Consider the following 24,530-nt stretch of genomic DNA (forward strand, 5'->3'; position numbering starts at 1 on the left):
ATCATGTTTTGACTTTTATACATTCTGATCACAAGACATATGAAAAGTTCTGGCTAGCATGAAGAATAAAAAGTAAAATTTTCTTTGTTTAGAACCGCGATGGCCGCCGTTGCTGGGCGACGTGAAATCAGACCACTGAATCCAATTAAAAACCTGATAATAACCAAAAAATTTCGTCATAAAAGAAGACGAAGATCACGGGGAAAAGCTAATTGTGAGTTGTAATCAATAGCTCAACCAATGAAATCCTTTGTTTCATCGAGCACGTCTAACAACAACCCACTTTTTACTTTCGTTTGGTGATCATCGTCTTCTTTTATGACGTCATTTTTGGGCAGTATCAGGCCTTTTGTTTCCAAAGGCCACGGAGTGCTCAGAATCTGCGGGGCTGATTGTAGCCATTGTTAACTTATAGACTGACACTGACCAAAACCTGACGTCAAAAGACCAGTCTTTGGCCACAATGGAAAACAAATCGTGAGTTGTATTCAATGTTTCAACCAATGGGACCACTTGATTCCATGAGCACTACTAACGACAACTCACTAGGAGTGCAAAAACCAAATAATTTTGAGTTAACGATAGCTACGGGCTGATTGCGTCAGGTGATAGGGATGCACTTTGGTTGGCTATGGGTCGTCGACGACAGCGGCAATAATAGGCTTCAACAGTCGTGACGTCACTTCCGTCATAATGACGCTTAGTAACTTAGTAACTGGTTCGAAACTATCGGAACAATGGCGGACGCCCTTATGAAATACTTCTCCGACGAGCATAAACGTGTATCCAGAGGAGAAAAACAATATAAATCTGATCATGTTTTGACTTCTTATCACATGGCATGTGGAAAAGTTCTAGCCTGCATGAAGAATAAAAAGTACCGATTTTCTGACTGCTCTCTTTGTGGAAACGCTGTATTCCTTGTTAACAATGATAAAGATAAAAGCAAACTATTATCTGAAAGCAAAAAAAATTGCTTCGCTGTTAAGGGGTTAAGAGCACCTGCCAGCATCTCTACGTCACCAAGGTCACCAAGCGACACGTCTCCCTTTCGTCTTCATGCAACCCCCCCCCCCCCTCACCCTCCACTCTCACGATGGTGGTGGCGGCGGATAAAAAAGGCCTTTTTTCTTTCATTCAATCAACTTGACTGCTGGTGGACCCTAGGCCTCTCTACAAGTACAAGAAATAATACTCACTTTTTCTCTGCTCGAACGAAAATATCTACCCCCTACCGGTCTAATTATTTGTAGCAGACGACAAATTTCTCAAAACGGTCACGTGACACTGTAAAAACAACACAGGAAGTCCATGAAAGCTATTTACGGCATTTCCTTTGAACCGTGTAAACAACAAAATTTCGTTTTCATTCGACTCAACGGGTCAGATTGGCCGGTATTTTTTAACGAACTAAAGTTCTGAAAAATCAAAATGTTTCTTAGAAAGTTGAAAGATGCTAGTTTTTGAAACAGAGGTAGGTTTTAAAAAAAAATCTTTATATTTTACGTGAATGCATGCTCAAGGCGAGTTGGACGTGCAGCGGAGGTTGGTAGGCCAAAGGCCCACCTCTCTAGTTTCTCTGAAAATTTCAGAGCAAAATATGTTTGCACTCAAAAGTTAGAGCTCCCCAAAAAACAAGTTATTTGGCCTCGATTGTTTACAAAAGCTGCCATTTTCTTAGACTGATTCACTTCCTGTCGTCTGCTGCGTTTGAGAGATAACTTCGTCAATCCACATCAAAACTTTACATCTTTATATCTTACAATATATTCCATTTATGGAAGTTATTTTTGTTTTATATTATTCAATTAATTGGCGTTTTCATGTCCATGCATTCATTTTATAATTTACAATTCTCTTCCTTTTTTTTCCGATTGATTTTTCACTGCTGATTTTGACGTTTTTCATCCTTTGACGGAGGTCTGTCCATTTTCGGGGAACGGGGGAGCGGAAGTTTTTAAAATCGCCTATTTTCGATCATTTTAAACATTAATACACCACCTCAAACATTTATCAATCCATATCTCTGCTTTTATGAGGTCTATTTTCATTTTGAAAAGTTCAAAGTGAACAACGAAATGACGCCAATTCAGTGGTGTATTTGGTCTATCTACATGTGAATAAATATTTAATTGTCGACTTTTCCAAAATTCCAATAGGTCATTCATTTGCATGTCGTGGTCTATTTTTCCTTGATTTCAGCTCTAAACTATACCTTTCTCTCTCAATAAATAATTTTTTTTTCTGTTTGCAATGTATTACAGAGATGTTGAATTACCACATGTAAAATTTTCAAAGTTGTATCTGAGGCCGTTTCTGAATTATAATTATACTTGATTATCCATTGGGTTGCTGTGTTTTGGTCACATATTTTCCTATTCCTATTATTGATAGAGTTAGAGTGAGAATGACGAGAAAGATTGCCACTTAATTAAGGAAAAAAATTGTCGTATCTAGTTTACTTACCTTCTTTGTTGACTTTTTAATAAAAAGTACATTATTCTCATTTTCGAATGTTTTCAAATTGGAGAAAAGATGAGAATGTCTCGTTTACCGAGAGGGCCATTTTTTTTTTTTTTTTTTGCTTCACACTTCTCAAAGAAAGACCGCGAAAAGTGGAGGCGGTTCGGCTGGTCCTTGAAAGCTCACAAATGCAACTTTAAACGCATAAGAGTGCTGGGAGTAGCTTCTTCTTCTTCTAGGTTCCATGCCTGGTCCAGGCTTCGGATACTGCATGAATTATCTCTCTCCACTCCTCCCTGTCTCTTGCTTTTTCAAACAGCTCTTGGATTGTTAGGTTGGTGAAGCCCTTCAGTTGGTCTATGAGTGTTTTTCTTTGTCTCCCCCGGGCGCGTTTACCAGGTATTTTTCCACAACTTGCCAGGTATTCATTCTTATCTTTCCTTACTATGTGTCCGAAAAAGGATAGTTGTCGATCCACTATTAAGGGCATTAGTTTCCTTTGTTGGTATGTTTGTTTTAGCACTTCTTCGTTCGTTTTGTGTGCAGTATACGATATTCTCTGCATCCTTCTCAAGCACCACATTTCAAAAGCTTCAATGTTCTTTTGTGTTTCTGCATTTGTAGTCCAGCTTTCGCATCCGTATAACAAGATTGGCCACACGTAGCACTTCAAGACTCGGAATCTAATCCCGAACGACATCTGTTTGTTTTTCAAAATGTTTCCCAGGTCCATGAAGGCCTGTTTGGCTTGAGTTATTCTTGCTCGTATGTCTCGGTTACATCTTCCATCTGTTGTCACTATTGAACCTAGGTATTTAAAACTTTCTACGTTGGTAAGTTGCTCGCCGTGAATCGTTATATTGCAGGTGTTGTTGTTTTCGGGGTTTTTCTGTATTACCATGCATTCCGTTTTGGTGATATTCACTTCCATTCCCTTGGCTTCACTATCTACTACTACTTTGTCAACAATCTTTTGAAGTTGGATTTCTGATGTTGCAATGAGTACCGTATAGTCTGCGTATCTTATATTATTTATGTTGTGACCTCCTACTTTTATTCCCTCCATATTATTTATGCCCCTCATGATTGTTTCTTGGTATAGATTAAACAGATCTGGTGAGGCAACACACCCTTGACGGACTCCTTTCTTAATAGGAATGGAATTTCCTGTAGAGTTTCCGATTTTGATAGATGCCTGCTGGGTGTAGTATAATGTTTGCATGAGTCTGAGGTCTTTCTCATCAGCGCCAATGGAGTGCAGTTGTTTTAGTATTTCTTCGTGGCGTACTCTATCAAAAGCTTTTTTGTAGTCGACAAAACAGAGGTATAGTGGGGTCTGAGCCTGTATAGCTCTTTCACTTAAAACACGGAGGAGGTATATTGCGTTCCTTGTCCTTCTGTCAGGTTGGAATCCATATTGTTCTTCTGCGATTTCGGGGTTAATCTTATTCCTTAGCCTGTTGATAATTATACGCAACAGTATTTTGTTGATGTGGCTTATTAAACTTATAGTTCTAAAATTTTCGCATCTGACTGCACCTGCTTTCTTTGGTATTGCTATGAAAATAGAGTTACAGAGATCTTCTGGAATTTTCCCAGTATTGTATATATTGTTGAATAATATGTGAAGTTCATCAATTGCTAGATCTCCTAGGCTTTTTAATACCTCTACAGATATTTCATCAGGGCCTGTTGCTTTACCATCCCTCATTCGTTCCATGGCATGTTCAATTTCACTTTTGGTGATGTTTGGTCCGCTTAATGGTTCTTTGAATTTCAGTGGTGGTTCATTTCTATTTGGATCATTGTACAGTTCGCCTATGTATTCTACCCATCGGCTTTCTATATGTTGTTCTTCAAATAGCAGTTCCCTTGTTTGTTTTGGATACAACTTCTTGCTGCTTTGCTTTTCCTTTTCCCTGATAGTTCTTTTATTCTTTGGTGAGCTTGTTGGGGGTTGGGTTTGTATTCTCTTTCGATTTCGCAGCATTTCCAGTCTAGATAGTTCTCGTGTGCCTCGATGCATTTGGATTTAATGTGGTTGTTCAATGTTTGGTATTCTGCAGACTCTCTGTTGCATTTTCGTCTTTCTTCAAATAGGTTTAGAATTTCATTTGTCATCCATTCCTTTTTGCTGTTTATTTGAGCTATTGGTAAATGCTTTTCTGCAGTTGCTTTGACACACTTTTGGAATATATCAAATTGTTTTTCACATTTTTCGTTATCAGGTTCACTTTGGCTTTGTATCATGAGTGCATTTTCAAATTCTTCTCTCATTTTTGTTTGTATGCCATTGTCTTTGCATAACCTGTAATCCCTCTTTATTCTACCAGCTGTTCTCTGAATAGCTTTAAACTTTATCCTACAAATAGGTAAAGGAGCGGTGGTTTGCAACTTTAAACACCTAAGAGTTCTGGGAGTACAAATAGTGAAAAGCGGTAGTTTTCGCTATTTGTAGTGGTAGTACAAATAACCACTTCGTTTTATCTTTTAACATTTTGGGGCCAATCTTTCGGTAACGAAAAGACTGATTCTAAAATTTGATATGCTGAGCCAGGTAGTTCGAGCACTTTATTACTTTATTGTTCATTTTCTTTCATTTCGCAATTTTCGCCTTTTAAATACTGCCGGCAATGTCCTTGACTGCCGGGCATTCGGAACGTTTCCATTTTCATGTTCGGATTGTGTTCCTGGTGGCGTTGTTCCTGTTCCTGGTCCAAATTGAAGCGATTCGCGATCGTTCCGGTCGAAGAGTTTCGTATCAGTCATATCCAGTACGGCGTGCGTACTCGTGTTGTAGGTGGTTCCAACCACAGACGAGAGGTTCAGACTGAGAGGGAGGAGGGAGGTACCTAGGCTGGTTTGCGCGCCCTCACACACACACACACACACACACACACACACACACACATGCATACACGGACACATCATAACAATAACAACGTCCGCCCATCCCCACCTCCTCGTCTCATTCTTCGCCCGTAGACTGAACCCTTCCTCACCAAATCACATCTTTAAGTTGACACTTGACACATGAAAGGAACATGACCATGAACATGTTCATGGTGTATGTTCCTAGTAAATGTTCCTGGTCGAGCTGTGTTCCTGTTCTCGAGAACTAAAACCCGTGCGGCACTACTTAGAGAGAGAGAGAGAGAGAGAGAGAGAGAGAGAGAGAGAGAGAGAGAGAGAGAGAGAGAGAGAGAGAGAGAGAGAGAGAGAGGAATGATCTTTGCTTCAGCAAGCCCCCTCTCTCTCTTGCTCAATTTGCGCCGTTGCGCTACGGCTGACACCTGAGTAATTTCAGTTTTCCCTTGGAATAGACCATTAAACAAATTTCCGCTTAAGGATGAATAAATGGAACTCTTTTTTCTTTATTTACTTTATTGATGTGTAATGACATGTTACAAGGGGTTGAGGTGTGTGTGTGTGGGGGGGGGGGGGGGGGGTGGTGGGAGGGGTTGCACTGAAATTAGAAAGAACGGCGGAGTGAAAAGAATAAGCAGAGAGGTGTCGGCTATGTGAACCAATAACGGAGTGTATGAGTGACTGCATCACATTGTATACATGACATAGCATGTACATTCATAACTGCCGATGTCACAGTAAATCATCAGCGGCCCTAATCTGTCCCTCCAGGAAAGGGCCCCCCCCCCCCCCCCCCCCTTCCCGATTTATGCCACAAAAAACATCACTAAAATTGTCACAATCAACATCTAAATACCTGAAAAGATTTTTTTAATGCACATGAAGCTATGGAACAATATATTTTTTTCTTAAATTATTATTATTATTATTATTATTATTATTATCATTATTATTATTATTATCATTTACTGGGTGATGCTCAATGCGCGAAACAATAATACAGTGACATTATTATACAAATGAAACATTATACATAGGGGAGACCGGGGTGAAAAGTCCCAGGGGTGAAAAGTCCCAAGGAGGTTTTGGCCCTTAGATATAATTTTTTGGCCTTTCTGTTTTGAAAAATATGGTATATTTAGTTGTTGGCCTATTTGCAATAACAAGCGTTCTTTCCCTCTCCATCTTTGAGAGATAGCTGCCACCACCTGTTCATCTGAAGCAAAAAGTGCAAATCTACCCTCATCAGAATTTGTGAGTATTCTTTTATTTTTGATTCAATTAATGTATGCATTTGTGATGTGACTCTATGGCCATTTTTGCATAACTCTTGACATGTTTTACACTAATGCTGGTATTCATATTGGCACAGTTGGCTGCAAATCAGGCCAACCCCCTATCGGGGTGAAAAGTCCCAGTGTTGGGGGAAAAAGTCCCACTGGGACTTTTCACCCCAGGCTGCTGCAACACCTGAGGATGTCTATATAAACATATAAATAATAATAATAATAATAATAATAATAATAATAATAATAATAATAATAATAATAATAATAATAATAATAATAATAATAATTATAATAATAATAATAATAATAATAATAATAATAATAATAATAATAATAATAATAATAATAATATAATAATAATAATAATAATAATAATAAATAATAATAAATATGATTTCTATCTGCGCCTATCCCAAGAGGCTCTAGGCGCTCATTCATACACTCATTCATAAACACTTGTACCAAAAGACAAGGGGACTTTTACTCTAAAAATAATCTAAAAAGATATGTTTTTAAAGATTTTTTAAAAGTAATAAAATAATCATAACTGTGAAGTTTCATGGCTTCCATTCTTCCATTTTTATGATAGGGAGTAGTGATGATGATAATTTGTAATGGTAAACTCACACATTTTGTTTATTTCCCCAGAACTATGCCAAGGAACTACGTCCGAACAACCACGAGGGGCTCCTTCACGAAAGACACGATGGCATCAGCTGTGGCGGCCGTGCTTGGGGGAATGTCTTCCCGAAAAGCAGCAGATGAGTTTGATATCAACTATAAGACGCTGCAACGCTATGTCAAACTACACAGGGCTGAAGGTAGCATCGACAGTGGCTGCTTCGGCTATGGCTCAGAGAAGAAGCGCATCTTCACAGATGACCAAGAGCAGATCATTCTCCAGTATGTTCTGGAAGCCTCCTCCATCTATTATGGACTCACGCTGGAAGACATTCGAGGATTAGCCTATGAGGTGGCTGTTAAGAATCAAATTCCAGTCCCAGAATCATGGACTGCCAATAGGGCTGCAGGAGGGACTGGTTCTATGGATTCAGAACACGCAACAAAGACAGTCTCAGTTTGCGAAACCCGAAGCGACAACATTAAACAGAATGCAAGCGTTCAACAAGACCAATGTGAATACATTCTTTGACAATCTAGAACATGTAATAGCAGCGCATAAGTTTGCACCACAGTGTATCTGGAATATCGACGAGACAGGATGCTCCACGGTTCAGAAGCCCAAACGACAGCTGGCGAGGAAAGGAGAAAAACGTGTCGGGTCTGTGGTCTCTCAGGAAAAGGGATGTACGGTCGCACTCTGTGGGGCAGTGAATGCCCTTGGCAACAGCATGCCCCCATACCTTATTTTTCCACGAGTAAATGTACAAGAACACTGGTCAACAACTGCCCCACCAGGATCCCTTTGCGACTCTCACCCAAAGCTTCAGGGTGGATGACATCCGAGAACTTCTTGCGTTTTCTGCAGCACTTTCAGAAATACGCTAAACCATCAGCTGCGCATCCAGTGCTGTTGATTCTTGATAACCATGTTTCGCATTGTGGTGAGAATGTTATTGCTTTTTGTAAGGAAAACATCATCACCCTGCTCTCATTTCCGCCACATTGCTCGCATCAGATGCAGCCCCTGGATGTTTCTGTCTACGGGCCATTTCAGACCTCTACGACTACGCCGTCAACAGGTGGTGCAAGGATCCACAAAATACTGGCAAACAGATGTCCATCCACACTGTGCCTCAAATTATATCTTATGCATTCCCAAAGGCTTTCACCCCAGCAAATATCACAGCTGGCTTTCGTGCAACCGGGATTTTTCCCACAGATAGGAACATTTTCTCTGACGACAAGTTCTTACCAACATTTTCAACAGATCGACCACAACCTGCTCCTGCGACCCTAAACCAGCCATCAATGAGCTCTGGAACTGCAACAACCGATGCTGAAAAATCTATCAGCAAAGGTTTTGTATCGCCGAAAGAAATTTGTCCCTTCCCCAAAGCAACAGCTCGCCCAGAGGAGAAAAAACAACGGAAAACAGTTAAGTCAACTATTTTGACTTTGACCCCAGAAGCGACCAGGCTACTATCAACAGTCTTTGGTTGTTGAAACAGAAGTGGCTTCGAAGAGAAAAAGGCTGCAATATGACTCTGAGAGTGATGATGAGGCTAACTGTGCCCTTGATTCAATTCTGGAAAAAGCAGACAAATTGAACAAAGAGGACGACGTTGAGGTTCAAGAAGAAGACCTGAACGAGGCCCCCTCCTTTCCTCCTCTATGGAAGAACAGGACATGTCCCTCCTCAAGCTGGAAGACTTTGTGTTCTTTAGATGCGAAGGAAAGAAGGGCAATGTATTCTACACTGGGATCGTGAAAAGTGCTATGGATGAGGACGGGGACTTCGAAATTGAATTCCTCAAACAAAGTGAAAAAGTAAAGAACAAATTTATTAATTTCTCCAATGAGGAGATCTGGTCTGTCCACAAAAAGCAAATTATTACAAAGCTGTGCAAATCTGATGTGACCGGTACCCAAAGAACGAAGAGTGGACACGTGTTTAAAGATGATATCGTGAAATATGCTCAATAGACTAGCCCAGCTGAGCCTTATCGAATGTCTTTCTTTGATATTTTTTTTCAAAGTTCCAACATTCCCTGTAATGTACATTTTTAATTTTTTTAATTGCTACTACACTTGATTTCAATGTCATGTATTCCCTTTTGTTAATAAAATATTTCAGATGAAGAGGTTTTGCAAAAAAAAAAAAGTTTTCCATGGATGGAGAAGTGAAACCTGATTAAACAGGAGAATAATGATCGATGAAACTTACATACAAATCATTACCAGGTTTTAATGACAAAAAATGTTGTCATAATGAACAAATTGACAACATCTTACTTCTTGATCATAATTTTCTTGGCTAAATTAGCTTTCACTGGGTTGGGACTTTTTACCCTGGGAGGTGGGACATTTCACCCGGCCTGGGGGGAAAAGTCCCACTTCAAATTTTTATAAACTTTAGCCTGTAACTAAGTCCCTGTGCACAGTGTACTGAAATAACTCTGCACACATACAAAAGAGACCTGTATGTTGTGTGTGGAGCAACATCAACATAATATTATCATTATACAACAATGTTATAACTAAACATAAAGTCATTAATACAAGATATGTTATAATACATCCACATGCTATGTCAAATACGGAAATAATATAAAATAATGATATAATAACATTAAATTAACATTCATATTGGAGTCAAATTACAAAGATGCATTAATCAAGATGTGTTTTAACAAAGAGATGGTGTTTTAACTTTGATTTAAGTATTGATAAGGACTTCGCTTCTCTTATTCTTTTAGGAAGAGAGTTCCAGATGGAAGGTCCGACGTGACTGAACGATCTGCGGCCGTAAAATGTATAGTTATATTTATTTGAAACTATTAATTTTGTAGAATCTAGTGCAGAGCGTAGACTCCTCGTTGGCTTATAAGTTTCTAAAAATTCAGTAATATACAATGGTGCTTGATCATTAAGGCACTTATAGCACAATACTTTTAGTTTGAATTCGATTCTCATTTTAACTGGTAACCGATGCAGCTCATACAAAAGTAGCAACGAGTAGGATGTTCTCTTTTTTCTTAAAATCAATTTAGCAGCCGCATTCTGGATACTTTGCAGGCGTGATATTTTATCATTGCTTACATTCGAGATCAACGAGTTACAGTAATCTATTTTAGATAGTAAGAAAAATGTTATTAGTTTGCATGTTACTTCTTTTGTTAGGAAATATCTAACGGACCCAATTCTTTTTAAGCCTATTGTCAAACTTCATAGAGAATCAAACTGTGCCTGCATAGTCATATGTTGATCTAGCATTACCCCAAGGTTTTTCACACACGTTGAGAGGTTAATTGTGCACCCATTTATATTTAGAGTAAACTTCAGAAAATCATCTTTCAAAACACTTTTTCTACCACACACCATCACCTCTGTCTTTTCATTATTCAGCTTTAACTTGTTAATTTCCATCCAGCATTTAACATCTCTAATACAGTCTTCAACACGGGTAATCAATGATGGGATATTACAAGGGATATCGCTTACATAGATCTGAGTGTCATCAGCATAGAAATGAGACATTAATTTATTTTTAACAAAAATATCCGAAAGAGGTTGAGTATAAAGAGTAAAAATAACAGGATCAAGGACAAACCCCTGCGGAACGCCGTAATTTAGAGGAAATGTTTGTGATACTGCGCCATCAATCAGAACCGACTGACATCTTGATGTTAGGTAGGATTTAAACCAACTAAGCGCAGTGTCTCTTATTCCAAAAGTAATTTCTAATCGTTTAATATCTCATGATCAATGGTGTCAAATGCAGCCGAAAGGTCCAACATAGTCAATAAACAGACATGATTTTTGTCAATACTATCAAGAACATCAGTGCATACTTTTAAAAGGGCAGTTTCGGTGCTATGGTGTGATTTATAAGCAGATTGGAAATTTTCACTTAAATTATTTAGATGGATGTGATACAATAGTCTTTTTAACACAATGCGTTCAAGCACTTTGGATAGATATGGAAAGTTGGAGACAGGTCTGTAATTTTTCAGTTTGTTTACATTTAGATCTTCTTTAATAGTGGTTTAACAATGGCACGTTTAAACGAGTCGGGGACACTTCCGGAGACCAACAAATTATTTATAAGTTCAGTTATTGTTGGTAACAGTTCTTCAACACAAGTCTTAAGAATACTAGTTGGGATGGGGTCTACTAAGTCACAATATTTTGATGGGCTATCTAAAATGACCGACTACACTTCATCCTCAGTGGCTGGATTGAAAACATGTAGCGGCGTTCTGTGGAATGGTCCAAAGCTCGGTGACGATGATGATGATGTATTAAACACTATTTCAGTCCCTGGGGTGACTTTGCACCCCAGGCCTATGTCTTATTTTCACAAAACAGCCAATTTTTAACTTAGATACTTCAAGCTTGACGTCATTTTCTGCACATAATATTTCTGAATTGATGTTGGACCAGAATAAAGTCTATCTGATTTTTATAAAGGCCACCCATGTCCACTTCTTTCTATCGAGGTTTGTAAACCATGTATTGACAATGGTAAAGTTTTCCAATCAACGCCAGTTGTAAATAAATCTGGCCTGTAGAGCTGTTAAAATCTTTGTAAAAATTTACAAAACTTTAATTTATCGCTAAATTAATTGCTTAAAATCGACAAAAATTTTACCAAAATTAGCACAGTCATAAGAGATCCGCTGAGTATGAAATAAAATTCATCCTATATAGAAATAACACTAAAAATTTGAGAGCTTTGTGAATAGCAGCCTTCCAGCGCTGAACATATTACAGTGAACGATATTGTAAGAGTGTTGATATAAAATTCTGCCTAGCAGTTGACTAGTACTGTATGCAATGAAAAATATAGCTCCATTTGGCCTGCTTGGGGGGGGGGGGGGGAAATTGAAAGATTGTGATGGGCATTGAGCATGGTAAATCTGTGGAAAATCACAATATAAATGTTCATATTGATTTGTTTATTAATGTAACACCAACAAGGGTTATATGAATGTAAATAGGGTTGGGCAAATCTGGGTCGAAATTTCAATTCCAGTGATTTCTAATGCCAAATAGTGTGTAGAATAGGAATCTGGAAAAATTTTTTGAAAAAAATGATTCTTTAGGTTGGTTCAGAGCATTTTTTTGCAAAATGGCCGATTTTTTAGGCCAATTTTGATTTTTTTTAGATAATGCCTTTAAAAGACGCTTTTTATGCTAAATGTAAAGAACAGGTGAAGCCAAACACAGAAACCAAAAAACAAAATTAAAATCGGTTCAAAATTTCAGTTTTTATTGACTCATCATAATTTCCAAGATGGCCGCCGTTTTTAACAATTTCTTAAATAAATTTTTTTCCCCTTAACCAAATGTACAAGTGTGACACATGTCTTAACCTGTTTTTGAAAGGAGAATACGATTCTGGTGACATAAAATAGAAAATGAGTGATTTGGGTCTTTAAAATGAGCAATTTCTGTCTTTTCTAAGAAAAAAGGGGAAAAGAATAGGGTCAAAGGTCAAGTCAAGGTCACCCATCGTCATCTTGATTGTCTACTTCAAATTTGTTACAGAATAACATTTGTTCCATTTATATTACTCAGTCCATTTTTTAAATCACTCAAGGGAAGCAACTCTAATTACTCAAAATTACATTTCAAAATGTGTAAACAATGTCTTGTTGACTTTCAGATGAATGAAAATCAGCCATCAAGATGAGTGCCGTAACTACAAGAAATGAAGCAAAAAAGGATTTGTTTGGAAAAACATTTAAAGAACTTTATGAGTTCACACCAACTGCAAGCTTACCCGCTGGCCATATTGTTATTGGTCGAATGTTGGCATTATGCAAAACTACCAAAGGTATCAAATCATACAGCCGTGCTGATGCCAGTAAAATGGTAGCAAATGAGTTAAGAAGAGACTGGATTACAAAGAATGTCTACCCTATGAAAGAGCCTGCAGTTGCACAAAGAATCCAGAAAGATTATGAAAAATTTAACGCCTTAAGAAAATATGAAAATTCAAAGAAGATCAAGACTGAGAAATGGTGTGAAAATGCTGAAAACTTCAGAGATTCACTAACAAAAAATGCATATGACATACGATGTAATGATGCATCTTTCCAAAAGCAAATGGAAGAAGACTTTGGAGTAAAGATGACACAAGAAGATATTGATTTTCACCAAGATAACTGTTTTGGGAGTTAAAAGTTAATGTGTACCAACACTGTACCCAAAGACTGGGAGAGAATGAAAAAGAGAAAGCAGTCCAGAGAGGACTCAGTTCAAAAGAAACGCTTCAAACAGTGTGAAGATGAGAATGAACAGAAAGAAATAAATAGAAATGAGTTACTAAATTCAGTGATAGGTGAGAGTATTGACTCTGGGAACCTTAATCTTCATTCAAAGAGAAGACTCTTTACAGACCCAACAAAAGTAAACGCATCCTCATCAAAACATACCTTTGAACATATGAGTATGAATAGAGAAAAAAATTCCCAAGATTTTCCCATAACATTTCCGAAGGTTAAAATAAGAAACACCTCTAAAGCATTAAATGAAAGTGTGATACGATGTCTTGTTCAGTGTCAAAGTGAGAGCTCATGTTCAACAATGGAAGTTTGCAAAATAATGGTGAATGTTGCTAACATTGTATTTCATCAGGATTGGGAAATGCCAGAAAATAAGCATGAAGATGAATGTACCGAAAATGATAAAGATGATGAAACTTACTCATCAAGTGAAGAGGAGGAGCAGCAGGAGGGGGGTGAGAGGGATCAGAATGAGAAAAAGAAGCGAAAGTGTAAGAAAGATCTTGCTTTCACTCTACCAAGTCGAAGAACAATAATGAGATACCTAGAAGATGCATCCTATATGAGTCTCAAGTATGTAGCTCAACAACTTTTGAACGATGAAGAATCTGTTGTTACTGTGGGACTTGATGACACAACAAAGGCAGCTGGTCATAAAACATATGACATTAAAACAGACCATATAACCATGAAAGGTAATTGTCAACCCAAAAAAACTCTCACAACTGGGTATATTGAAAATCTTAGTCATACTGGGGATGATGGAGCGGCTGCCTATAATCATAAGTTAAAGTGTCTTTCCATTTTAGCTGATTGTTCTGTGGAGGACTTAAAGAGCCATATAGATTTTTGGATGTCAGACAGAGGTTCTGATTTGGATGTTCTTTTGGAAAACTTAGGTGTGGATGATGAGAAAAGACTGAAATGCTGTGCTCATATAATTTTGTGTATAGACAATGCAATAGATAAGGTTTTCAAAAACACAGAGCAAATGGTAGGCATCCAAAAAATCCTGCAACTCTCTGCTGGTGAGGAGATTTTCAAATCACCTGGTTCTTCCATACACACGCTTGGGTTAATTGCCATTCCAAAATTGCTCTCTCCAAGTCACGCCTCACATACTGTCTCACTGTACTATGAATACAAGTTATGGCTAGAATCTAATAAGATTGAACTTTCTAACACATTCAAAGGCTTTGTTAGTAACAGGTTTGGTCGTATTGCTGAACTTGCAAAGATTTTTATCAGCCACCATGACTACATTAAAGACTTTTTTGAGGCTGTCGTAGATGTTAACAGCAACAAGCTTGTTCTAGCCGTGGCCACATTTATACAAAACGAATGGTTCACTGCATGTGCCAGAATATATGTGAAAGTTGGAGAGCTTATTATATTTCCCTTAATGGAGTTTCTAGGCATTGACAAAAAGGGTCAAAAGAATGTAGAGAGAAGTTGGTCATCTGCAAAGACCTTCTTTGATCAGAAACTCTTTCTCTTAAAAGATATACAGTGTACAATTGAAGAAACAAGCCCAAATGGTATAGAGAAGTTAGAAGCTGCATGTTTAGGAGAAGTGATTGAATCTGTGGAGAGACAAATCAATATGGTTCCTTATTTTAGAAACGAGGAGAACAGCAATGTTGATACCATCAAGTTGGGAAGTGCACCACTGACAAATTTAGGATGCGAGTCAGAATTTTCCAAATTTGACCACAGGGTGAAAGTCGCAGGAGGAAGCACGTCAGTACAAACTCATTCAAAGAAGAACATTGTTGTGACAAATGGACTTCTAATAGACTCCTCATTCAAAGATTTGCCTGAACATGGAAAAAGACAAGAGTGTTATTGGGCCAGATGTTCTAAACAGACTTCTGAAGTTCGAAAACTTGAAAAAGACTTTGTAGAAACAATAAAGGCAACCAAAAAAATTCCCTCATTAAGAAAGAAAAATTGAAGTTAGAAAAAACTAGGAAAACTTTGAATACTCTTGAGCAGTGCAAAAAACATGGTGGACCAATCACCCTGGCTGCATTGAACTTCTTGAGCAATTGAATAACACCCAACTGATCTTGGAGATTGGATATTTGCGGCTCACTACTAGTCCACATATTCGCCAGATGAGGCGTGTAAAACAAAATGGAAAGTACATAATGCAAAAATTCACAAAAAATGAACTGTGTACATCCATAAGAAATGCAATTGCACCAGTAAATGAAGTAAATGAAGATGTTGAGTCATTGCTGAATTCTGTTCTCTAAAAAATAATCTGATGAACGTTTAATGCATTAGTTGGTTGTAAATGTTAAATCCCCAAGAAACAGTTTCAATTAAATAAAACTAAAGCTTGTTTTCCTTCTGTTCAATTGTTATTTTTTTGTTAGAGTGAATTTATATTGGATGTATGTTTTAATTACATAAGTTATGTGTCTCAAACTTTCTGACTTCATGCAGTTCTTGGAGAATTCAAGTTTTTAAAAAAAAAATATAGTCATTTTTTTTCTCTTTCAGCCAGTGGAATGGCTCTAAACCAATATTGTAGCGTGCAATTTATAAAAATAATGTGATATTTGGTTTTCTTGACCCCAAAAACATATAGTTTGCCACAAAAATCAAGTTACTAACCCTAATACTTTTTCTGTTATAGACCTTTTTCTACTTTCGGCCTTGAAAATGGCGGCCATTTTGAAAAAATGCTCTGAACCAACCTAAAAAATTTTTTTTTTCAAAAAAACTCACCAGATTCATAATCTACACTAAATTTGGCCATAGAAAACACAGGAAAATTTTGAAAAACTGAGAAAAAGTGCATATTTGCCCAACCCTAATGTAAAGGTGGTCATTGACAACTTGGGCTATGTGGAGGTCATGGGTCATCATGGTCTGGGCCTGATGAATGACAATGGTGAGAGGTTTTCTCAGTAAATGCCTTTCCACGTGTCACACATTTATATGGTTTTCTCCTGTATGAGTTATGATGTGTCGATGTAAACCTGAATTATGAGTAAATGCTTTACCACAAGTCACACATTTATATGGTTTTGCTCCTGTATGAGTTCTCATGTGACCTTGTAAAACTGAATTCTGAGTATATGCCTTTCCACAAGTCACACATTTATATGGTTTTTCTCCTGTATGAGTTCTGATGTGGTCTTGTAAATGTGAATTCTCAGTAAATGCTTTTCCACAAGTCACACATTTATATGGTTTTTCTCCTGTATGAGTTCTGATGTGTCGTTGTAAATGAGGATTCTGAGTAAATGTTTTTCCACAAGTCACACATGTATATGGTTTTTTTCCTGTGTGAATTCTAATGTGTCGTTGTAAAACTGAATTCTGAGTAAATTCCTTTCCACAGGTCAGACATGCATATGGCCTTTCTCCTGTATGTGTTCTGATGTGTTGTGTTAATTGATTATTCTTAATAAATGCCTTTCCACAAGTCTCACATTTATATGGCTTTTCTCCTGTATGAATTTTAATGTGTTGTTGTAAATTTGAATTAGAGAGAAATGACTTTCCACAGGTCACACATTTATATGATCGTTCTCCAGTTTGGAGTCTTGAGTGATTTTGCAACTGTGAATTTGTAGTGTTTTGAGATTTCGTATCAACTTGAGGCTCATCTATTTCACTGAAGTCAAATCTTTGGTCTGGTCTATTGTGATTAGTGGGAAGATGTTCCAAAGTTGTATCATGATTGTTCTGGAAATCAATGCCAGGCTCTTGCCATTCCACACCTATGTCTGTAGTTTCATCTACGTCAATTTCAATTTGGATGTCTTCATGAAGTCCATCATTCGAAGACTGGTCACAGCTGTCAACATCGTTGTTGTTATCTGGAAAATAGATAAGAGTATTCTGACCTCCACAAAACAATAACTTAGAAATCTATTGAAGTGATAAAATATCCCCAATTAAAGAATTAAATATGTGTGTATTGTAACTATACCTAACATAGAAGATTGATTTTTATATATTCATAACATTGGAAGAAAGTTGGTGGATGGATTGTTGACCAAAACTGGTGAGTCGTAATTCTGATTAAACTGGGAGGATTTACAAGTCTGAATAATAATATCAACAACAACAATAATATTAATAATACTAATGGCAATCTAGAACGTTCTCCAGCCTTATGGATGGAATTCCAAAGAAGTAGTTGACATATTTAGAATGCTGTACAAAGAATTCTCCTGCCACGTCATCCATCAAGGAAAATATTTCCTGAATTTCATGTCACCACTGGAGTGAGACTGGACTATTGTCAACACTTCTATTTCTAATTCTGATGGATAGGACCACAGAAAGTCATAAGTGACCAATTATATTGACATTGCATTGGATGTCTTTTCACTACCACCAAAATTGTACGAAAATACTAATTATGGACGACTATGATATCACTCATTATGCTCTGATTGTCATTGGCTAGTTATAAATTGGAAGGCCTGGGAGAGGAAAAAAAACTGGAACTATAGATATAAAATATAAGATGTACATTGAGCATTATTTTCTCTAGCACTCCAGCACAGTTTCCTCGAACTCATTTAAATGTCTCATATGTTTCCCTTATTATTCTTTGTTATCATTCCATTCTTTCCTAGAACCAGGGATGTAAATGGCAAATGACAAAAAATTCTGAAACAACTCGCACACTGCCTTTTACTAAATTAATGGTTCAAACAAAAGGAAATAGTTGTGTATGTATTTCTCATAGTCTATTTATAACTACAAAGAGGAAGCGAAGAAAACTGATGAACATATAAATATAACAAAGGTTGATAAATCTCAGTTAAAAAATCACCTGATGTCCAATTGATTATATTGTAAGCTCAGTCTCCTAAGTCTAACTCTACTTATAACTGATTGGATGGCCAAAATCTATTCTAAGAATCAGAATCTCAAATCAATGATGCAATAGAAAATTAAACAAACAAATGAAAAAGTAACAACAATGTAAAGGAATGGAGAAGGATGGATAGCCCAGCACTAATGAAGAAAGCTAAGGACAGATCTGATCTGGATGAAGGGTCATTACTACAGCAAAGTAATCTCATGACTTGTCTACCCCTACAACTACAACGACCACAGTTACTTATCTAACTTAGTTTAGTCAGGAATATGAGAATGAGAACTTGAGAGAACTTAGAATTCTAAGTCAAAACAGGAGAAATCAGTGCAACATCAAATAAAAACAAACATATGCAACAGTAAAAAAAAACAACAATTTTCTAAAATTATCAACTTAGCTTCGGGTTTAAACCAAGAAGAAATTCACAAAGACCGCCACACTCCAATAAACACCTATAGATTGTTGTAATGATGTTTTTACACTGAGTTCGTTGTGTAGCCACGATGGCTATTTACTGAACAAAATTTCAGAATTTTTTTTTCTGTAGGACCTCTATAACTGCTTCAGAAATTTTCTGTCTGAATTCATGGCCTGTGAATAACGAAGACTTGCGCTTGTAGTGGAAATAACCACTTCCGTTCAAAACAGTTAGTGGAGTGTTTCTGTGTATACAGAAAGTGCTTGCCATGTCTGGGCCTATATGCACCATTCTATATTGTTGTAGTATTTATTTAATAAGAAGGTTTTTCAAAAATAAATTATTTTACTACTTTTATATATTTTATTCTGAACCCCCCCCCCCCCCCCCCTCCTCTAAATTGAAATGATCTGAATTCAGAAAAATTCTGAAAGATTTACATCCCTGTAAACCTAATTTTTGCCTTGAACATGGTTTCCTCAAATTAATTTCACACAGCCAATGTAAAAAAAAAAAAGATTAATTAATTTTCTTTTTAAATGTCACTGGTGATTTTCACGACTGGTGATTTATTGTGACATCAACAGTTACGTATGTGTGTATCTATCTATACTGCAGGTGTGTGAATACATTATGACACATATACAGACACACACACATGCTCACACACTATATCATTGTTTCACATGACCAACCCCTCTCTGTTTATCCTTATCACTTCACCATTCATTCTAATTTCAATGCCATGATTTGCTAAAGGTTGGCTAGGAAGGTTAATAAATGTTATGATACAGCAGCCCCCCCCCCCCCCCACCCAACACACACACACATCAAGCCCTTGTAACATGTTGTGTATACTGTTAATCTCCCTCAACAAATCAATAAAGTAAATAAAGCTCTCTTTATTCGTCCTCAAGAGGAGATTTGTCATAGTGTCTATTCCAAGAGAAGACTGAAATAACCCAGGAGTTAGCTACAGATCAGTGCCGAAAATTGCGCTCGGGAGAGGTGGCTTGCTCAGGGCCACATAAAACAGTGAATAATCGTACTAGCTATCTTTTGGGTACAAAGCAAAGATCATACCGCTGAGGCCCTCTGTTTTACAACACTGGTCTCCTTTGTTGGCATAACAGGGTTCCTGAAAAATGAAGAGAAAACAGAATAAAATTAAAAGATAGCACGAAACTACAGATTAGTTTGACCTTTTTCAGGTCAGCTACTTTTAGTGTCAACACATTGTGGCCACAGTGCACAACAAACTTTGTAAACAAAGAGGGACTGGCACCATACCTTGCCAGATATTTTGGAGTGTATTAGGTTTACCATATATGATTAGTCTTGATCTAACACAATGATTTACAATGGTCATAACACAGAAATATGATGGGTGAGGTAGAACATTGTCGACAAAGAGCGTGCAGCTGTGAAGATTTAATACATAAGGAGACACGATGCGATGGCTGAGTGGTGTTAACTATCATGGACTATGACACCTTGCATGACCTGACGAATGATGAAGGTTAGCCGTGTGTAAACTCTTACTAATGATCTTAATATTATTATGACACCTCATGTGGTCTGGTGAATGACGGAGATTTACTATATATTAACACGTAATTAGCCTTTGTGTCAACCTTACGGCACTATCGCATGTCCCTGATAAATCATGATGTGTGAAAATGCGTTTCCATTGTCATTTATTTACACTGGTTGTAAAAATATCTGATGAGAAAAGTAGGAGATGCTCAAAGCAGAGCGAGCAGTTATCCAAACCTTGCACACAGTTATGGAGACATATTGTAAAGAAAAAATTACGTCACCCAGGAATAGTGTGCAGTAATGCGATGCGAGCAGAAATCTGGCATGCCGAAACCGCAGAACATCTAGTTGAATGGAGTGTTGTGACAAAACTTCCGGGTGGGTTTGCAACGGTGCACGAATGCGGTGAAATATTTACTGATTGGGTCGATCGTCATAACATAATAGTGTGACCACCATTAGAATCTGCTGACATGCAGAAGAGCATTGACTAATGGAATGAAAATGGTCACAGACTGACGAGTACAGAGAGAAATGACAAAGAGTTCAGTTTTCTTAATAAAAATTGAAATTGGTAGAATCCTGGGTTCAATCTGTTACTTTCTACTTTGCAATAATCACCCTCATCACCATCATCACCCTCATTGTCATTACCATCATCATCACCCTCATCATCATTTTAATCACCAGCATCATCATCATCATCATCACCCTCATCATCATCATCATCATCATCATCATCATTATCAGGGACCGCATGTAAACAAAAAGGATATTCTCTAACCTGACAGTGTATCCCCAGTGATGACGTCACAGAAGTAAGCTCTGGTGTTATTGTGTCTTCAAGTTTAATCTTATCACTGACATTAATGCTCTGTGATCCTTCATCTTCTAGTTTAACATGGACATCATAAAATTGTGAAAAGGTATGGGAAGAGTTATCTGCTTTGATGTCATCTTGAGGTAGAACCTTTACACCAGAGAATTGTGAATAATTGTGGGAAGACTTTTCTACCTCAATGTCTACAGCTTCAAGTTTAATATTGACATCTCTGAATTGTGAATGAACGAGAGAGGAACTCTCTGCTTTGATGTCTTCATCTTCAAGTTTAACATTGACTTGTATGGTCTGTGAATGAGACTCTGGTATATTTTCATCTTCTCCCGATTCAAGTTTAAAACCAACATCAGAAGACTGGCATAAGGTTTCTAGTGATCTTTTTGTCTCCATTAGATCTTCAAGGGCGTCAGTAAATGATGGAATGGAATCCTCTGTCGCTACATCTTCCAATCCAGCATTTGAATGTGAAGACTTGGAATGTGTGAAATCTTCATGTGAAAGCCACTCATGTTTGTCAGGTTCAATTTTATAAGGATGCAGGATGTAAGGAAAGACACTGGAGAGAGAAAAAACACACACAACAAGAAATGTATGAGAAAATGGAAAATATGTCAAAGAGTGCTTGTTTTGTTTTTATGCTAGTCTGATGGTGCTTTAGGTAACAATAGGTCATGTAAGCATCAAGTGTCTTTCATTGGTCTTTGTTCTTTTCGTCTTGAAAAGGCTAGCGGTGTCTAATCATCCATTACTATAGGCCATGTCTGGGATTAATCAAATCTCTCATTGAAATCTATGTCTAGCTATAACAAGAAGGCGGCCCAAATTTAAATTCCCCAGACCTTTTTTTCAGGCTTGCCAGATTAATTTCATAAAACATGCCAAACAGCTTATAATAACATACTAAGTTTTGCAAGTTTTGAAAGAACCTAAGTGATTGTTTTGTTTGTTTTTAAAGGCCTAATGGCATTTGCAACAGACTTGGGTCATTTAAATGCCAGGAAAAGTAATACGACAGGCTTAGACTTAGATAAAAGGGGGAACAGAGGTAGATGATAGAAGAAATGTACTTCTGTATCTAGTCTGAGATTTAAATCGTGGACTCACTTGGATCTTTGTTGAAAATGAACATTTGTACCTGTGTACTTTTACAAACAATATCTTATACATATATATAATACATGTTCATCTTCCACTTCTTTGTGGCCTCTTAAATAAAGAATTCAGACTACAGTTTACATTCATGAATATCACGTCAGTGATAAAAAGCCTGGTAATGACAGTAGTTTATAAAAATTTAATATGATTGTTTTGTTTGTTTTTAAGGGGTTTACAGCGCTTGCAACACATTTAGATCAAATCAGCGCCAGTAAAAAAAATTAAGTAGATTTATTATAAAAAAATTTTTGATAAAAAATTTTTTTTCTTTGCCCACTGAAAGAACATGGAGCTATGGGCATGGGAATTTAACTCACTAATACTAATAGAATAGTTGGTGGATTTCATGACGATGTGCACTTATTTGCAGGTCTGGTACCCCGAATTGTTATAGGCCCATTGTTGTAATGGAAAAACACCTCAAATCAACGCAAAATATTATTGTCCATGACCTGCAAATATGTGCACACAGTGTACTTCCTGTTCACATATGTCAGGGATACTCTATAGGTAGAACGAAATTGACGCCATTGACTTTCACCTATTGTTTTTCGCCAGCCGGTTTTATGAGTAGATCTCACTAAATCGTATTAATCAGGCTATAAACATTCAAGGTTACATATAGATAGTATACGCTTGGCTAAGAAGTTAACAACATTGCCATCCATTATAGGCTGCCTCTATTCTCACCCCCGGGATGAGAATAGAGAAGCGATCGAGCTCTCACCCCCGGGATGAGAATAGAGGTAGTTGCCCCTTCTCGCTATTCTCACCCCTGTAACAAACAGGTAGGGAGGGTAGCCTAGCCTAGCCCCCCTCCCTTCTCGCTATTCTCATCCCTCTGTAGGGTCAGCTTAGCACCCCCCCCCCCCCATCCTCTCGCTATTCTCATCCCTGTTAACCAACAGGTAGGGAGGGTAGCCTAGCCCCCGTCCCTTCTCGCTATTCTCATCCCTATTAACCAACAGGTAGGGAGGATAGCCTCGCCTAGCCGCTATCCCTTCTCGCTATTCTCATCCCTGTGTAGGGTCAGCTTAGCACCCCCCCCCCCCCTTCCTCACTACTCTCATCTGATCATCATCATCTCTCTCGTTACTACTTTTAGTGGCACTGGACGTAAGGAGGGTGAACATGCAGCCCACCCCTTCTCGCTATTCTCATCCCTGTTAACCAACAAGTAGGGAGGGTAGCCTAGCCCCCATCCCTTCTCGCTATTCTCATCCCTATGAACCAAAAGGTAGGGAGGATAGCCTCGCCTAGCCGCCATCCCTTCTCGCTATTCTCATCCCTGTGTAGGGTCAGCTTAGCACCCCCCCTCCCCCCCCCCCCCCTCCCTCCCTTCCTCACTACTCTCACCTGATCATCAAATCTCTCCTGGTACTGGACGTAAGGAGGGTGAACATATATGTCGTGCATTTAAAATGTAGACTGGCTGGCTTGAGATATGGGAATCATTGTTGGAAATCTGTCTACAGGATTCTCTCTCTCTCTCTCTCTCTCTCTCTCTCTCTCTCTCTCTCTCTCTCTCTCTCTCTCTCTCTCTCTCTCTCTCTCTCTAATAGAGTAATACGGGATGAGAATAGCGAGAAGGGGTGGCGGCTAGGCTAGGCTACCTACCCTCCCTACATGTTGGTTAACAGGGGTGAGAATAGCGAGAAGTGGCGAGGACCTCTACTCTCATCCAGGGGGTGAGAGCTCGATCGATTTTTTATTCTCATCCGGGGTGAGAATAGTCAATCCGTCCATTATAAATGGCCAACACACAATGTGTAATCATGATCGTTTATAGTCTGGTTTAATACAGTTTAGTGAGAATTACTCATAAACGCGGATGGCAAAAATAAAAACAATAACTAAGACCTGAGTGACGTCAACGTCGAACTATCTATAGTTTTGTCTCTCGGTACGTTATCCGGCTGCCAATCATCGGCAATTGTGAGTGTGAGCTTTTAAAACTTTTTGGATAACTAAACATCGTAGGTAGTCTCACTAAATTTCCATCATTAAACGGAGCACTTGATGACAATTTTATTTTAAATTCTTTAATCGATACAACTTACCAATGAGTATAAAAAAATAATATTGGCTAACTTATTAAGGAGACAATTTATTCTAAACGAAAACAATTTTGGGGCCAACCTTTCGTTTCGACGAGACTGATCTAAAACTTGAGATGCTTAACCAGGTAGTT

At 37.9% G+C, this 24,530-nt stretch overlaps 4 protein-coding genes across 5 annotated transcripts in view; 1 reads left to right on the forward strand and 3 right to left on the reverse strand.

Moving 5' to 3' along the window:
* Positions 1 to 24,530, reverse strand: part of LOC144958175 (uncharacterized) — a 128,889-nt gene that overhangs the window by 58,057 nt on the left and 46,302 nt on the right. The gene's annotated exons all lie outside the window — the stretch shown is intronic.
* Positions 1 to 24,530, reverse strand: part of LOC144958180 (sulfotransferase 6B1-like) — an 83,762-nt gene that overhangs the window by 26,184 nt on the left and 33,048 nt on the right. The gene's annotated exons all lie outside the window — the stretch shown is intronic.
* Positions 12,498 to 24,509, reverse strand: LOC144958176 (uncharacterized). Its single transcript, XM_078889956.1, has 4 exons — positions 24,400 to 24,509; positions 21,128 to 21,740; positions 19,888 to 19,942; positions 12,498 to 17,370 (listed from the first exon to the last, which is right to left on the reverse strand). The coding sequence occupies exons 2-4, from the start codon at positions 21,572 to 21,574 to the stop codon at positions 16,472 to 16,474; spliced, it is 1,401 nt and encodes a 466-aa protein (XP_078746082.1). The 5' UTR covers positions 21,575 to 21,740; positions 24,400 to 24,509; the 3' UTR covers positions 12,498 to 16,471.
* Positions 12,936 to 13,430, forward strand: LOC144957633 (uncharacterized). The gene has a single exon (XM_078888977.1). It carries the CDS (start codon positions 12,936 to 12,938, stop codon positions 13,428 to 13,430), a length of 495 nt encoding a protein of 164 aa, XP_078745103.1.

Source organism: Berghia stephanieae, chromosome 12, assembly GCF_034508935.2.
Source record: "Berghia stephanieae isolate SIO BIC M18660-M18661 chromosome 12, UCSD_Bste_1.3, whole genome shotgun sequence".
Classification (NCBI taxonomy): domain Eukaryota; kingdom Metazoa; phylum Mollusca; class Gastropoda; order Nudibranchia; family Aeolidiidae; genus Berghia; species Berghia stephanieae.

Excerpts from the sequence above, each read along its gene's own strand:
- LOC144957633 (XM_078888977.1), top strand. The coding sequence starts at position 12,936 with ATGAGTGCCGTAACTACAAGAAATGAAGCAAAAAAGGATTTGTTTGGA.
- LOC144958176 (XM_078889956.1), bottom strand. The coding sequence starts at position 21,574 with ATGGAGACAAAAAGATCACTAGAAACCTTATGCCAGTCTTCTGATGTT. Across the intron at positions 19,943-21,127 it reads CACTGGGGATACACTGTCAG|GAACCCTGTTATGCCAACAA; the intron begins GTTAGAGAATAT and ends TTCATTTTTCAG. Across the intron at positions 17,371-19,887 it reads TAAAACAGAGGGCCTCAGCG|ATAACAACAACGATGTTGAC; the intron begins GTATGATCTTTG and ends TCTATTTTCCAG.